At 41.7% G+C, this 17,482-nt stretch overlaps 1 protein-coding gene across 1 annotated transcript in view; it reads left to right on the top strand.

Annotated features, from left to right (window-relative positions):
• The window catches only part of LOC138663731 (zinc finger protein 271-like), a 71,247-nt gene that overhangs the window by 12,444 nt on the left and 41,321 nt on the right, over positions 1-17,482 (top strand). The window contains exons 2-9 of the mRNA XM_069750052.1: positions 4,971-5,119; positions 5,249-5,428; positions 5,509-5,632; positions 5,716-5,813; positions 6,010-6,100; positions 10,996-11,457; positions 11,874-11,926; positions 12,014-12,439. Of these exons, the coding sequence (XP_069606153.1) occupies positions 5,042-5,119; positions 5,249-5,428; positions 5,509-5,632; positions 5,716-5,813; positions 6,010-6,100; positions 10,996-11,457; positions 11,874-11,926; positions 12,014-12,439 (1,512 nt within the window). The 5' untranslated portion in view covers positions 4,971-5,041. The remainder of the gene's footprint in view (positions 1-4,970; positions 5,120-5,248; positions 5,429-5,508; positions 5,633-5,715; positions 5,814-6,009; positions 6,101-10,995; positions 11,458-11,873; positions 11,927-12,013; positions 12,440-17,482) is intronic.

The raw sequence follows: 17,482 nt of genomic DNA, 5'->3' as shown, positions 1-17,482 counted from the left end.
CTCCATCTTTAACATTTCTAAGACAGCAATCCATTACAACAAGGTCAAGCAGCAGACATTGTGGACAACAAAGCTACAGACCGGCAGAGGGCGAAAACGACTCTCCACTGACCGGGATGACCGTCATCTTATTCGAATGTCACTCAGCAACCGCAGGATGACATCAAGTGACCTACAAAAGGAATGGCAAATGGCAGCTGGGGTGAAGTGCACGGCAAGAACAGTTCGCAACAGGCTCGTAGATGCTGGACTCAAGTCATGCAAATCTAGAAAAAAGGCTTTCATCAATGAGAAGCAAAGAAGAGTCAGGCTGAAGTTTGCCAAAGACCGTAAGGATTGGACCATAGAGGACTCGAGTAAGGTAATTTTCTCTGATGAGTCTAATTTTCAGCTTTGCCCAACACCTTGTCATCTAATGGTTAGATGGAGACCTGGAGAGGCGTACAAGCCACAGTGTTTTGCATCCACTGTGAAATTTGGTGGAGGATCGGTGATAATCTGGGGATGCTTCAGCAAGGCTGGAATTGGGCAGGTTAATCTTTGCAAAGGACGTATGAATCAAGCCGCATACAGGGTTATCCTTGAAAAACAGGTCATTCTTTCTGCTCAGGCAATGTTCCCCAACTCTGAGGACTGTTTTTTACAACAGGACAATGCGCCATGCCACACAGCTAGGTCAATCAAGGTGTGGATGAAGGACTACCATATCAAATCCCAGTCATGGCCAGCCCAATCTCCAGACCTGAACCCCATTGAAAACCTCTGGAATGTAATCAAGAGGAAGATGGATAGTCACAAGCCATCAAACAAAGAAGAACTACTTAGGCTTCTTTCACACTAGCGTCGGAATCTCCCCGTCGCAATGCGTCGGGAAGAGATTCCGACGCTAGCGTTTGCTGCATTGCACAATGGGTGCAGCGGATGCATTTTTCCGGCGCATCCGCTGCCCCATTGTAAGGTGCGGGGAGGTGGGGGCGTTACATGTAGCGTTTTTTGCTCCCGACGGTCCGCCAAAGCACGACGCATCCGTCTTAAGACGGATGCGAAGTGTGGCAATCCGTCGCAAATGCGTCGTCAATACAAGTCTATAGGGAAAAAACGCATCCTGCAAGCACTTTTGCAGGATTCGTCTTTTCTGCAAAACGACGCATTGTGACGGATTAAAAAAAACGCTAGTGTGAAAGTACCCTAAAATGTTTGTACCAGGAGTGGCATAAGGTCAGCCAAAAGCAGTGTGAAAGACTGGTGGAAAGCATGCCAAGACGCATGAAAGCTGTGACTAAAAATCATGGTTATTCCACAAAATATTGATTTCTGAACTCTTACTGAGTTAAAACATTAGTATTTATTGTTGTTTCTAAATGAGTATGAACTTGTTTTTTTTTCCATTATTTGAGGTCTGCAAGCAATGCATTTTTTGTTATTTTGACCATTTCTCATTTTCAGAAAATAAATACAAAATGTATTGCTTGGAACTTCGGAGACATGTTGTCAGCAGTTTATAGAATAAAAGAACAATTTACATTTTACTCAAAAATATACCCATGAAGAGAAAAATCAGACAAACTGAAAATTTTGCAGTGGTCTCTTAACTTTTCCCAGAGCTGTATTTCTCAAAATTCCATACTCGCACTGCTTGCTCTACCCAACTCAAGACAGACTTAAAAGCAATCTGTCTCCCTCTGGGAAACTTTTCAGCTATTACTATGGGCATACAGGTAATAGAAATGTTAATCGATTCTTACCTATATGCTTGATAGTTGCTGTCAAGATGTGGAGAAATAGACTTTTATTTCATTATGTTAATGATTTCTTCCAGGCTTCGGCGCGTGGATGCCTGGAAGAAATCCCTCCCTCCTGTCTTCATTATACAATTAATTTATTTCAGTTCTCCAATACAAAATGTGAAACTCATTTATTATGTATAGTCATTACAAACAGAGTGATCTATTTCAAGTGTTAATTTCTGTTAATGTAGATGATTAAGGCTTACAGCCAATGAAAACCAGTGGTTAGCACTGCAGCCTTGCAGCGCTGGAGTCCCTGGAGTCCTGGGTTCTAATCCCACCCAGGACAACATCTGCAAAGAGTTTGTATGTTCTCTCCGTGTTTGCGTGGGTTTCCTCCGGGCACTCCGATTTCCTCCCACATTCCAAAGACATACTGATAGGGAATTTAGATTGTGAGCCCCATTGGGGACAGTGAAGATAATGCGAGCAAACTGTAAAGCGCTGCGGAATATGTTAGCGCTATATAAAAATAAAGATTATTATTATTAATGAAAACCCCAAAGTCATTATCTGAGTAAATTAGAATACTTTATAACTCGTTGCTTGGGTCGAGCAAATTGGAATGTTTGGGTGCTCGACCAGAGCAACGAGTCCAATGTAAGTCTATGGGGAAACTCGATCATTTTTCCGCAGCCCCCACCCCCACCCCCAGCGGTCTGCAGACTCAGGAACTAGAAATTGCAGAAATCAATGGGAACGGTGCTCAAATGACATAAGAACAGCATGGGGAAGACCCCTGGAAGCATTTCTGACTCCCAGGTCACTGCTGTGAACAATGTTGTCAGAGTCTTACACCAGTTTTACAGACGCACAATAAAACATACAAAAAACGAAACCAAAATGGATTTTCCTGGGAAATATGTTAAGGTACATCCTTTCCAAGGTAATGACTTGTATATAAGGCAAAATAAATAACCAAAGACAAAAATGCTCCTCCACACCTTGGGCTATGTTCACTCATAGCGTTTTTGATGCGTTATTTAACTTTATCATTGCTTTCAACCAAGACAAATGCATTCACTGGGAGCATTTTACAACTTTATCTGGCCATGTGGTGTGTGGCACATCATCAGACACATCCTGTTTCATTTATGAAGGAGGGACTCTGAAAGTCACAGCCTATCTTTAACCCCTTACCGGCATCGGACGTACTATACCGTCCGATGCCGGCTCCCCTGCTTTGATGCAGGGCTCCGCGGTGAGCCCGCATCAAAGCCGGGACATGTCAGCTGTTTTGAACAGCTGACATGTGCCCGTAATAGGCGCGGGCAGAATCGCGATCTGCCCGCACCTATTAACTAGTTAAATGCCGCTGTCAAACGCAGACAGCGGCATTTAACTACTGCTTCCGGCCGGGCGGCCGGAAATGACGTCATCGCCGACCCCCGTCACATGATCGGGGGTCGGCGATGCTTGTATATTGTAACCATAGAGGTCCTAGAGACCTCTATGGTTACTGATGACCGGTGGCTGTGAGCGCCACCCTGTGGTCGTCGCTCACAGCACACCTCCATTTCTGCTACATAGCAGCGATCAGCAGATCGCTGCTATGTAGCAGAGCCGATCGAGTTGTGCCTGCTTCTAGCCTCCCATGGAGGCTATTGAAGCATGGCAAAAGTGAAAAAAAAAAGTTTAAAAAAATGTGAAAAAAATAAAAAAAACATAAAAGTTTAAATCACCCCCCTTTCGCCCCAATCAAAATAAATCAATAAAAAAATATCAAATCTACGCATATTTGGTATCGCCGCGCTCCGAATCGCCCGATCTATCAATTAAAAAAAAGTATTAACCTGATCGCTAAACAGCGTAGCGGGAAAAAAATTCGAAACGCCAGAATTACGTTTTTTTGGTCGCCGCGACATTGCATTAAAATGCAATAACGGGCGATCAAAAGAACGTATCTGCACCAAAATGCTATCATTAAAAACGTCATCTCAGCACGCAAAAAATAAGCCCTCAAGGGACCCCAGATCATGAAAAATGGAGACGCTACGAGTATCGGAAAATGGCGCACTTTTTTTTTTTTTTTTTCAGCAAAGTTTGGAATTTTTTTTCACCACTTAGATAAAAAATAACCTAGTCATGTTAGGTGTCTATGAACTCGTACTGACCTGGAGAATCATAATCGCAGGTCATTTTTAGCATTTAGTGAACCTAGCAAAAAAGCCAAACAAAAAACCAGTGTGGGATTGCACTTTTTTTGCAATTTCACCGCACTTGGAATTTTTTTCCCGTTTTCTAGTACACGACATGCTAAAACCAATGATGTCGTTCAAAAGTACAACTCGTCCCGCAAAAAATAAGCCCTCGCATGGCCAAATTGACGGAAAAATAAAAAAGTTATGGCTCTGGGAAGGAGGGGAGCGAAAAACGAACACGGAAAAACGAAAAATCCCCTGGTCATGAAGGGGTTAAGGGTCCATCAGGAGGCCTTTACTCTTCTTAGAGAGATATCAGCCGGCTATGCTTTGTTGTTCCTATTATTAAACAGTGGGTCTTCTATACTGTTATTGCATATGCAGTGGTTGCAGAGCTCAGGAAAGGATCCCATGCACCCAGATGATAGGGGAAAAAGAATCAGTTACATAACTCCCTGAGGACAGCTTCCAAAACACATATGGATCCTTGTCCTAAATGCCTTCCAAGATCCGCATCAGCCTGTTGTTACATTTTCGCAGACTCTTTTCAAGCTCATCCGTCATCCGTCTTATTCTTTTGAGCAGCAGAAGTAGACTCTAATAAATCAACCCTTCACTAGGTGGTTTGGTTACATCTTCAAGATCAGACACTCTGTTCACCACAACTGACGTTCTCTCTCGCAGGTTCTCTACATCTGCTAACTGCAGCCTAAAGTTCACTTGTAAAGAATTATTTTTTTCATTGCGTATCAAGCAACATTCAGTTATGGTTTTATAATTTATGGTAGGGTTTTCCTCTGCTTGAGCTACTGCAGTACTAGAATCACAGATAGTTGGGCCATGGTCATCTGAGGTATGAATATCGCTGTCGCTCAAAGCCACATTGTGTAAATTACTCCAGCTTGTTGGGTATATTACTTTGCTTTATGGGAGGTCTGATGCTAAGAACCAGACAAAGCCAGGTATAATGTGATATCTTGCCTCGCTTATTATCTCCATTATATCCAGTGGTTTTACAACGGCTTATCTCCTTCCCACTCAGGTCTCTATAAAATTGGATCCTTTCAGTAGAAAGCTTTTATATAGAGAATTCTCCTGATTGACTCATCAAGGATGGTTACTGACAGGGATAAGATGGCAGAGAGGATATTACATCTCACCCTAGAGATCCTCCTCCGGCTTACTGGAGAGGTGAGAGATTCTGATGACGTCACATTACATCATTCTTATCTATGGGAATAACAGATGGACAGAACTGGAGAGGTGAGGACTCTGGAAATGTCTGTAGTGAGATTTATTAATGTGTCTCTCCATAACCAGGATTACACTGTAGTGAAGAAGACCTCTAGTGAGCGCTGTCATGACCCTGTGTCTGAGGGATGGGAAAAAACTCTGAGCCCAATCACGGGACCTCCACCTCACCCCATAATACATGAGGATATCAATGACCAGAAGATTCTAGAACTCACGTACAAGATGATTGAGCTGCTGACTGGAGAGGTAACTGCTGGGAATGCTGGGACATTATACAGTAATGCTATGAAGGGATCATAGGATGACAGTATCATTGTATGTGTCAGGTTCCTGTAAGGTGTCAAGATGTCACTGTCTATTTCTCCATGGAGGAGTGGGAGTATTTAGAAGAACACAGAGATCAATACAAGGACGTCATAATGAAGGTTCCCCAGCCCCTCACATCACCAGGTAATAGACCGTACTAAATACACACGACCTATAATTATCTGTATGTAAAGAATGAATTCAGTCCCTGTATGTGTTTCCTCCAGTTCTATCTAGTAAGAGTACAACACCAGAGACTTGTCCACATCCTCTTCTTCCACTGGACTGTAAACAAGAAGATCCCAGTGTTCCTCAGGATCCTCAGGTAGATGGAGAGAAGGTGGCCTGAGATCCCCCCTGTGACATGTAGACTGCTGTGAAGGTCTTGTCCTCAGTCTTGTTTTATCCACCCGTATTATGTTTTACACTTGTGTAATGAGAACGGTGCAGATGGCAGGATTAGAGCTGATCATATATATGACTTTTCCATCTGTCTGTGACTTTTACAATATTTGTTTCAGGGTGAAGATCTGAGCCAAATTAATACTACAGAGACATATATGGGAGGTGATGAGTGGTGTAAAGTGGAGATTATTTCAGATGACAGCGCAGGTGAGTTGTAACCACTAAATGCAGAGAAGTCACAGATTCTTCTCATTCACTTTGTGGCTTGTCTGGTTTTTTTTATTATTATTTATTCTCTCTCCTTCAGCCAAAATAGATATTAAATATGGATAAATATGCAATTCTGTTACAGATGGTAACACAAATTATATATGTAAAATATAGATGGAATATTGACTGCAAGATTGCAGCCAGACAAGTCCTGGATGGAGTGTGTGTGTTATCGAGGTGCCTAGCCTCATTGATTTGAAATCCAGAAAAGTAGGCTCCAGAGCAGATAGTGCTGAGACGATTTTTTTACAAGCAAGTGGAAGGGACTGATTGCTCCCTTATCTCCAGTCCCAGGTCTAGGAATGTACTATTTAAAGCAGATTTAGCTGCCTCAGATACTGATTGTGTGGGGAGAGGAAAAGACCAGTAAATGTGGAAAGACTATGTCTGAGCAGTGCCTAATCTGCTCTGAGAGTGAAAACTACTCACGCATGCTGAGGTACTGTGCCTCCCTTGGAAAAAGGACTGTTTATTTTGTGTTATGTTTTGGCTGAAGAGAATCTGCTTTGTTTGTGGAAGTTTATAAGAGTCAATAAACTTTACTATGTCTTGATACTACAAATCCGTGCTACCAGCTGCCAAAAATTGCAAGTCTCCACAATTGGTGGAGAATGCGGGCAGAAATCCCAAGGATTACAGATGATTGCTGTGTGAAAACCGAATGTCCTTGGTGAAAGCAACCGCAGCAGTGCAAATTCAAGCTGAAAACATGAAGGAGCTGATTAAGTAGCTGGTCCAGGTGAATATTCAGCAGCAGACCCAGCAGGAGACCAAAACAAATTTCTGATGCAGCAGTTCCAGCTACAGCAGCAGCACTAGCAGCAGATGGATTTCCTGGCTGAAACCGTCTGCGCCAGGGAAATCATACCACACCTAAGTGACGGTACCCAGTGAAGGAAAACGGAAAGAGGGGCGTTGCAATAGATGACTCCCAGTGATGACATCGAGGCCTTCATGACGATGTTCTAGAGGGTGGTGGACCCAGAGATAATGATTTCAGAGCAGTGGGTGGAGTTTCTGGTGCCATATTTGTCTGGGGAGCAGCAGAAGGTGTATTACAATCTGACCAGTCAGGACACCAAGGAGTATGCAAGACTGAGATTTTGGTTAGTCTCGGCATAACACTGGCAGTCAGTATGCAATGGGTTCACCACTGGGGTAATCATAGGGACAAGCCTCCCAGGTCCCAGATATTTGACCTACTGCACTTAGCACAGAAATGGCTGCAGTCCAAGACCTGTTCCCCGGCCCAGATGGTGTAAAGAGCTGTGATGGATCGGTTTATCCACATCCTGCCTAGGTTGGTACAATGCTGGGTTGCACAGAAACATTCCCAGAAAGCAGACAAGCTGGTGAGCCTTGTGGAGATATACATGTCTGTGGAGAGCTCTCTAAGCAGTCAAAAGAGTGTGATATCACGTTACTGGGGGACCCAAAAGAAGGGGTCCAAATCCTCACTTGTGGGCCGCCCACAGAACTAGGAGCTTGCCACTTCAGAGGAATCCCTCTTGTGCGGTAGTCTATTGGTGATGTCATTGACCAGGACATATGGCCGCCTCTTGTCCAGCAGCCACGAAACCTATGGGCTGGTGATGCTCTTTTTATGCGTGCCCTGTCTTCAGTTCTATTCCTCAACCTGACGAGGGGGCTCATGCATGCCTGGTAACTGTGAACATTGTCAGAGTGACGAGACTCCCGGACTCAGGGAGTTTGACCCTGATGAGGGCTACACTTCGACATGTGCCAGTCCCTGGAAAGTGGTATCCATGGCGACACTGAGGACTATCCCTTGGCTCGGATCGTTGTATGCATAGGCTATGGCACCGTGTCCCATGAAGTTGGAGTGGTCAACAGTGACTGATGGGGCATTTTGAGGAACTAAAACTAGCCCTCTTTGGCAGCCAGTATTGGTAGCTCCAAACTTCACAGAAGAGTTCATAGTCCAGATGTCAGGTTGGGCGCTTTCATGTCACAGGAGGTAAACAGAGAGGAGCACTTTGTAATCTGAGTAGAAAGTTCTACTTCTGTGAGAAGAACTATTTTATTGTGGAAACAGTTTGGCTATCAAGTGGGCACTGGAGGTCTTAAGATATTATCTGCTGGGTCGGAAGTTTGTGTCAGATCATGCTCCTCTGAGGTGAATGCAGGAGAAGAAGGGGAACAATGCGCAGGTGACACAGTAGTTCCTAGCCCAGCAGGATTTTATTTTTTTGGTAGAGCTTAGGCCTGGGAACAGCAGAGGAATGTGGATACCCTGTCAAGGTGTGTTGGCAGAAGATGCCCAGCCCCTGGTTTTGGGCAGGGGGGTATGTAAGGTTGCAGCCATTCAAGTCCTGGATGGAGTGTATTTGTCACCGAGGTGCCTAATCTTGGTGATGTGAAATGCAGTCTCCAGCACAGACAGTGCTGAGAAGTTTTTTAATATGCCTTGGTTTTACAAGCAGCTGAAAGAGCTAGGTTGGATTGGCTGCTCCCTTACCTGCAGACCCAGGTCTTAGAATGGTCTATATAAGATCAGCTGCCTCAGATGTTGGCTGTGTCTGAGCAGTGCCTAAACTGCTATGTGAGTGGAAACTACCCACAAGTGCTAATGTATCCTGACTCCTTTGGTTGCTTTGCTCCTTTGTGAATTTTATGGGAGACAATAAACTTTACTCTGTTTTGACACCACAAATTCGTGCCTGAGTGAACACTTCCAGTGCCAAGGAGTGTGCACCCCCACAGGAAATAAAAATTTTATGTGTGAATGAGGTTAATGTCTGGTAACCTGATGAGGACTTTTGACTGCTCTTGTAGCTATAGAATTATTTGCTTCTATTACACTCTCATGTAAAGTTTTTGTGTAATAAAATAAATTCATATACCCCTATAAAAAAAAGTTTGAGAAAATGAATGGTTCTCCTGACTATTATGTTTGACTTCCGGCTTTAAATCCTGATTCATCTCATATTTGTATGAGCAGATTTCCCACCTATGAGAGAGCGCCTTGCCCTATCACTGGATAGGCAGCCTAAAGGAAAATGTAAGGGCAACTCGCGCTGCCTCCTTCAGTGGTTTTCCTGTCCTTTGGACAGAGGAACTTGGAGCATGTGGCTTGTACAATTGTGAATCATGAAACACCCTTAAAGATGTTCTTAGGTTGCCCCTAGTACAGATTGCAGTGAGTGTATTCGCCCAGTTAGGCCCTGAAGTTTTAACATTAGCTTGGAGTAGTCTAGATATCTTGCCTCCAGTAGCTCATGTCTGCAGTTTGGTGTTCGACCGTCTGCCTTTATTTTGTTGCCGGTTAACCCGTTGCCTCATGTTTGTGTTCGGTCTGCTGTCTCTGCCTCATGGTGCAGCTTTTTTTAGTAAGAAGGAACATAAACCAGCTCACCCGTGATTCAGCAACCAAACCTCGGGAGCACGGACCCGCTGTGTCCAGGCGTGCAAGATCCAAAAAAAAGAAAGAAATGGTCATGATTAAGGGAGCCTAGTCTCCAGAAACGCATTGAGATTCTTACCCATATGGTTGTGCTGAAGTCTGTATCCTCCATGTTTAAAGATTGTTAATAAAGAAATCGCTTTTTTACGGACTCGGTGAAGCTGGACATTTCTTTCTTTTTTTTGCAGCTTTTTTTGCCTTGTTGGTTGACTTAGTTTAGCCTTCGACCTCATGGCTTGGTTTAGCCCTTTGCTTCATAGCTTTGTTGAGGTTTAGACCTTTTAGCTTAGGTTAGTTTTTAGGCTAATTACTTAATTTAGTCTTTGCCGTATAGCTTTGTTTAGTTTAATATGCTGCATCGTTTTTGATGTGGTTCATTATGGAAGGGATTTAGTTAGACTCATCAGACTTAATGCAGGCTAAAATTAACTATCAAAATTCCAGTTTATCCCTCCTAATTAGTTTTGCATATTGCAGTAAATAAGATGAAACCATTGTACATCCAGTCAATCCTGCTAGTCTGTTGTTGGACCGACTACTGGACCGAAAATCACAGAAAAAGCAGAGGTTTAAATGATGAAAACACAAATTATACTGAACCTTTTCTCCCTAAATCACCGTATTTTTGGGATTATAAGGCAAATTGAGAGGAAAATGGGGCTGCGTCTTATCATCCAAATGTATCTTACGGGGGAGCGAGTGGTGGTGGAAAGGGGGGGTCACAAGAGGCAGGGTCATAGCTTTAGGAAGCTGGTGGCGACAGCGGTGGGATGATGCTGCTGGCCCTGGGTTCTCAAGATGTAGGCGCCGGAGAGTTCTCTTTCCAACTGATTTCCCTATGGACTTCTCTTACCGGTGCCAACATCTTATGAAAGCCCAGAACTCGCAACATCATCCCACTCCTGCCGAAGTCCACTTTCCCAATGATTTACCTGGGGACTTTGCTCACCGGCGCCGACATCTTATGCAAGCCTAGGGCTCGTACCCCACTCCTGCCACCTTCCTCCTGAATCAGCGAACCTGCCCTCTGTGACCCCGTTCCACTGCCATCCCCCTGTAAGCTACTGTTTAAACGGACTATAAGACTCATCACCATCTTATTTTAAAACTTAATTTTCTTATTTTCCACACAAAAAGTTGGGGTGCATTTTATGATTTTATATCATTTTACTCAGATCCCCCTTATGTGTAATATGCTGTCTGCACTGCAGATTGTACTGCATTTTCATGGTCACAGGATTCCTTTAAATTGTGATCTGTGACAGCTGCCTTTGTTAGCTAATAAATAGACACTTGACTTGATGACATGGAATTCTTACAAAATCCACTGTATAGAAATTGTTAAAAAAAAACAATATAATTTCAAAGCAATATAATTGAAAAATAATACAATTGAGTTTATTCTTAGCAGATGACTATGCCTGGAGCCAAGAAGAAGATCAAATATTTTCAGATTTGAAAGCAAGTGATCAAGGAATTGCGCATGATTCATATGAAGAGCACGCCATTAACCCGTATGAAAACGCAGCCTTACACAGCAAAGATCTGTCATCTGAACCTGTTCAACTGGACGGATCTTCATCGCAGATTGATTTTGCTTCACAAAATGTTCAAACAGGAATTAAGCCATATTCACCTTCAGAAGGTGGGAAATGCTTCAACCATAAATCGGATCTTGTGACACATCAACGAACTCGTTTTGTGGAGAAGCCATATTCATGTTCAGAATGTGGAAAATGCTTTAAGCGGAAATCATATCTTGTTGAGCATCAGAGAATTCACACTGGGGAGAGGTCTTTTTCATGTTCAGTATGTGGAAAGTGTTTTAGCAAGAAATCAATGCTTTTTAGACATCACAGACTTCACACAGGTGAGAAACCATTTTCATGTTCACAATGTGGTAAATCTTTTAAACAGATTGCAGTTTTAGTGGCACATCAAAGAAGTCACACAAAGGAGAAGCCATTTTCATGCTTAGAATGTGCGACATTTTATACCAAGAAATCACATGTTGCTATACATTAGAGAGAAGCCATACTTCTGTTCTGACTGTTATAAGATTTTAAGCAACATTTAAAAAATAAATAAATAAATAATAATACATACAGCACATAATACCACTGATCTATAGTTAATTTTTATGATTCTGTACTGAGCAATTTACTAGAAAGTTGAAACTTTTTATGATGCTGAATTAAAAACGTTTTTCTTATTTGTTTAAAAAAAATGAATATAATTTCAAAATAATTAAATTTAAAAAAATAATAAAATTGGGTTTACTTTTAGCAGATAACTATTCTCTGAGCCCAGGAAGACATCAAAACTCTTCAGATTTCAAGGTGGGTGTTTGTGGAATTACACATGACACAAGAGAATGCCATTATCCCCTGATCCTTTCAACTGTCCTATCTTCTGATTAATTGCAGATTGCAAAGCCAAAACAAAGAGCTCATTCAGGAATCAAGCAATATTCGAGTTCAGAATGTGGGAAATTCGTCAACCATGAATCTGATCTTGTTACACATCAGAAAATGCACACAGCGGAGAAGCCATATTCATGTTCAGAATGTGGGAAATGTTTCAATCATGAATCCAATCTTGTTAGACATCAGCGTATTCACACAGGGGAGAAGCCATATTCATGTTCCGAATGTGGGAAATGTTTTAATCGGAAATCATATCTTGTTGAGCATCTAAGAATTCACACAGGAGAGAAGCCTTTTTCGTGTTCAGAATGCGGGAAATGTTTTAGCCAGAAATCAGTTCTTTTAAGACATAACATACTTCATACAGAAGAGAAACCATTTTCATGTTCACAATGTAGTAAGACTTTTAAACGGAAGGCTGAGGTAGTTGTACATGAAAGAGTTCACACAGGGGAGAAGCCATTTTCGTGCCCAGAATGTGGGAAATGTTTTACCAGGAAAGCACATGTTACTACACATAAGAGAATACACACAGTGGAGAAGCCATAATAATGTTTTAAATGTGAGAAATCTTGTTTTAAAAAACAGAACACCAGAAGAGTCACAGAGGGAAGAAGCCTTAGCGCATATGGAAAGTGCTTCAAAGATCTCAGTGTAAAACCCAGAATGTTTGAAATGATTTATCCACAAATCACTTTTTTAGACATTAAGGAACTCCTATATAACTAGTGTGTACATAAATAACATTTCTAAAAGGGGTCGTTCCGTCATTCTTTCTGCTGGCTAATTTCACATTTATGCTCTTCTACCCAAATTTCCAATTAAAAGAAATGTTTTGGGATATTTTTTTAATGCTGTGGAATGTAATGATTGACAGCAAAGAGATATTTATGGTAGACGTTAAAAAATACCGCGCTAAAAGAAGATATACTTGGGTCTGGTAGTTTTTAGATAACCATAAATAAATCGCATATATAAGTGTACTTTAAAATTGATTTCAGTCCGATGAGCCACCCTCAGAGATTTATATACTGGGGTTCTGTGTTAAACCGTTTATATAATAATTCAGTTAGTAGTTTAATTAGTGTTTGCACATTAATTAACATATTTGTACACTCCACAAACCTTTAGGAGAATTTTTTTCGATAAGAGATAAAGTGCTGTATGGAGATGCCTCGTAGTTCGCTGAGTAAACAGCTGACACCCACAGATCCGTATAGAGCTTAGACAGGTATGCGTAGTTACTGTGTCGCTCATCGATTGGAGTGATAGGCAAAGGGGGAAATGTCGTGACGTGCAGAGCCAGAAGGGCCCCGGCCGGTGGCGTCCCTGGCTGCACGAGGAGGAGAGGAAAAATGGCCGATGCTGGGCGGCCACACGACCAAAAAGTGACGTCACTGGTCTATGGAATCACAGAGGGGTCAGAATTAACCAATGCGTTTCGAAGTGAATCGCACTTCTTCATCAGGGTTACGGCTCCCTGCAGGCGACTCCGCTTATGTAGCGATCGGTCACTACCTCTACCTCTTAACATTAACCCTCCGCATGCCGAATTGCCATTTCAGCTCTGCAACAACCAAAGGTGTTGAGTATACTGCCCTTAATTGAATCGGACCTTAGATTAATTGTATGTTCATAATTTTAAAAACAAATAATTTTATTAAATAAGATTAAAAAGTGGTTATTAAAAATGGTGGTTATTAAAAAAATTTTGGTTATTACATTTTTTTAAATATTTTTAAAAACGCTTGTTCTTTATAGAACTGGCTAAGAACAAGGTGCATCGTTAAAAGATAAAAAAGGAATAAAAAGGAGGCTGTACATATTTATATATATATATATTTACATGCATATACTTATATACACATATATATATGCCCCTGTCATATATATATAAATAGTATATTTGTTTAAATAGTAGGGGACCTTCTCCCCACCAACCCTAGGTTTATATATAGAAAATCCCAGTCACTGGGCGACCTTATAGTCCCCACAACTAAAATGATCCGTACAAAAAAGCTACATGATCCAAAAACTCTGTCTAAATTAAAAACTGGATTTGTACCCCACAGGGGTGTGTTTTGCTTGTGTACACACTACATTTAGGAAGAAAATACAACTAACATTTTCAAACACGGATGAAACGAAGGAGTTTACTATTAGAGAACATATATCTTGTCATTCAAAGGGTGTTAATTATATTATACAATGCCCGTGCAAAAAGCTCTATGTGGGCCGCACAAAACATAATCTCAATACACCTAAGGGAGCATTTTAAAAGGTTTTTTGGAACACCCCCTCTCGCGTCATTTCATAGAAAAACACAATCTATGAATTTTTGTGGGATTCAGATGGTATACCAAAGTTGGAGGGGGGGGGTGATTTTATGAAACAGATGTCCAGAAGACAGTCTGAATGGATTTTTATGTTGGATAGTTTGTCCCCTAACGGCCTTAACTGTGACTTGGAGCTATATGCTTTCTAATTCCATTTAAAATAAAAAAACACCGCCGTATCAAACACATTTCAAATCATTGAATTTCTGTTCATCAACATCCTATTTAGAGTGTCATATATAGTCATTGCGATTAGGACGATTCTCGTATATGTAGAACAAGGTACAGGCGAAAAAGATAATATCTTGACATGGGCATATGAATATATGTATATAAGTATATGCATGTAAATATATGTATATCAATAAGTACAGCCTCCTTTTTCCTTTTTTATCTTTTGTTTAACGATGCACCTTGTTCTTAACCAGTTCTATAAAGAACAAGCATTTTTAAAAATATTTTAAAAAATGTAATAACCCAAAAATTTTTAATAACCACCATTTTTAATAACCACTTTTTTTTTAATCTTATTTAATAAAATCATTTGTTTTTAAAATTATGAACATACAAGTAATCTAAGTTCTGATTCAATTAAGGGCAGTATACTCAACACCTTTGGTTGTTGCAGAGCTGAAATGGCAATTCGGCATGCGGAGGGTTAATGTTGAGGTACAGGTAGTGACCGATCGCTACATAAGCGGAGTCGCCTGCAGGGGGCCGTAACCCTGATGTAGACGTGCGATTCACTTGAAAAGCGTTGGTGAATTCTGACCCCTCTGTGATTCCATAGGCCAGTGACGTCACTTTTTGGTTGTGCGGCCGAGCAGCATCGGCCATTTTTCCTCTCCTCCTTGTGCAGCCAGGGACGCCACCGGCCGGGGCACTTCTGGCTCTGCACGTCACGGCATTTCCCCCTTTGCCTATCGCTCCAATCGATGAGCAACACAGTAACTACGCATACCAGCCCCAAGTATATCTTCTTTTAGCGCAGTATTTTTTAACATCTACCTTTTATGCATATATACCCGACAGAAGCCAGCACAGCTTCAGTCTAAATACCAGCAGCTTTCCTTCCCTTCTCTTTTAAGTGTCAGCACGTTTAGCGCCAGTGTGGTTTTTTGGTAAATTATAAAGAGATATTTATGTTAAGTTTAGTCTTTGTCTGACATCCAGTGCAGACATTCTGTAGATTTGTAGTATGGCCAACACATTGTAATTATCAATTGTGAGCCAACCAACATTTCTCTTTAATTCCAGTTTCCTACAAATGAACTTTATGACTAAAATGTCCCTATCATTTAAACCTTTTTTGGAAATAACCTCAAAATTAATAAAATAACTAAAATGTTCTTTTTGTTCTGGAAGGATGATACTTTTTTATTATTTGTTTTATGTGTGTCCTGTTTACTTCAAGTGTCCACGAAAATCTTAATTTGTTTATTTTTCTCTTCATTCTCTTTTAATCACCATTTAATAAAGTTTTCTGATTTAGGTTCATAGCTACTTGGAGAGCTCTATTCACTTAATTGTATTTTTGGCGGGGCAAGCAGACAATTTTATTGATATCATTTTGTGGTAGACACAATGTTTTGATCGCATTTTATTATTTTATTTTTTTTGCTGCGTTGTAATGAACGGAAAACAGTTGTTCTGCTATTGTTTTCTCATTTGCATAATTAAGCGGGTACCTTACATTGATTAACTTGTCTCCGACGCATGCAATGGCTGCGTACTGTCACTATAAGCATGCCGCATCCATCATCCACTGTCAGTGTGCAGGCAGGAGACATATTACATTACAGAATGCTGTAGATAAGCCCCTGATGCCGGGAGCCTTAGCTTATAGGCCAATTTTTTGGTGACAGATTCCCTTTAGCATGCATTGAAATTGCAACAGCAAGGAGGAAATGTTGTGAAATAATAGAAATCACATGATCGATAGGCATGTTTCTTATCTGCAAATGATGAAAAACGGAATCAAAATTTTCAAATGAGGATTTCTTCGGTCTGGAGTAAGAGCCACATACAGAAATTCCCGCACTTAGAGCCTTGGCTGCAATTCATCATGTTATTAATGGTTGTCTGAGGAAAATTCTGCCTCGCTGAATGTATTCAGGCAAAATACACTGCTCAAAAAAATAAAGGGAACGATTAAACAATAGAATATAACTCCAAGTTAATCAAACTTCTGTGAAATCAAACTGTCCACTTAGGAAGCAACACTATTTGACAATCAATTTCACATGCTGTTGTGCAAATGGAGTAGACAACAATTAAAGTATTGGCAATTATCAAGACACCCTCAATAAAGGAGTGGTTCTGCTGGTGGGGACCACAGACCACATATCAGTACCAATGCTTTCTGGCTGATGTTTTGGTCACTTTTGAATGTTGGTTGTGCTTTCACACTCGTGGTAGCATGAGACGAACTCTACAACCCACACAAATGGCTCAGGTGCAGCTCATCCAGGATGGCACATCAGTGCGAGCTGTGGCAAGAAGGTTTGCTGTGTCTGTCAGTGTAGTGTCCAGAGGCTGGAGGCGCTACCAGGAGACAGGCCAGTACACCAGGAGATGTGGAGTGGACCGTAGGAGGGCAACAACCCAGCAGCAGAACCGCCACCTCAGCCTTTGTGCAGAGGAACAGAAGGAGCACTGCCAGAGCCCTGCAAAATGACCTCCAGCAGGCCACAAATGTGCATGTGTCTGTACGAACGGTTAGAAATCGACTCCATGAGGATGGTCTGAGTGCCCGATGTCCACAGATGGGGGTTGTGCTTACGGCCCAACACCGTGCAGGATGCTTGGCTTTTGCCACAGAACACCAGGATTGGCAAATTCGCCACTGACACCCTTTGCTCTTCACAGGTGAAAGCAGGTTCACACTGAGCACATGTGACAGAGTCTGGAGACGCCGTGGAGAGCGATTTGCTGCCTGCAACATCCTTCAGCACGACAGGTTTGGCATCATTAGGTCTGTAATGGTTTTTGGTGACATTTCTTTGGAGGGCTGCACAGCCCTCCATGTGCTTGCCAGAGGTAGCCTGACTGCCACTAGGTACCGAGATGAGATCCTCAGACCCCTTGTGAGACCATATGCTGGTGCGGTTGGCCCTGGTTTCCTCCTATGTTA

This window comes from Ranitomeya imitator, chromosome 2 (assembly GCF_032444005.1).
Source record: "Ranitomeya imitator isolate aRanImi1 chromosome 2, aRanImi1.pri, whole genome shotgun sequence".
Classification (NCBI taxonomy): Eukaryota; Metazoa; Chordata; class Amphibia; order Anura; family Dendrobatidae; genus Ranitomeya; species Ranitomeya imitator.
The sequence above is the reverse complement of the archived record's forward strand: the minus strand, read 5'-3'. Positions and strand labels throughout refer to the sequence as shown.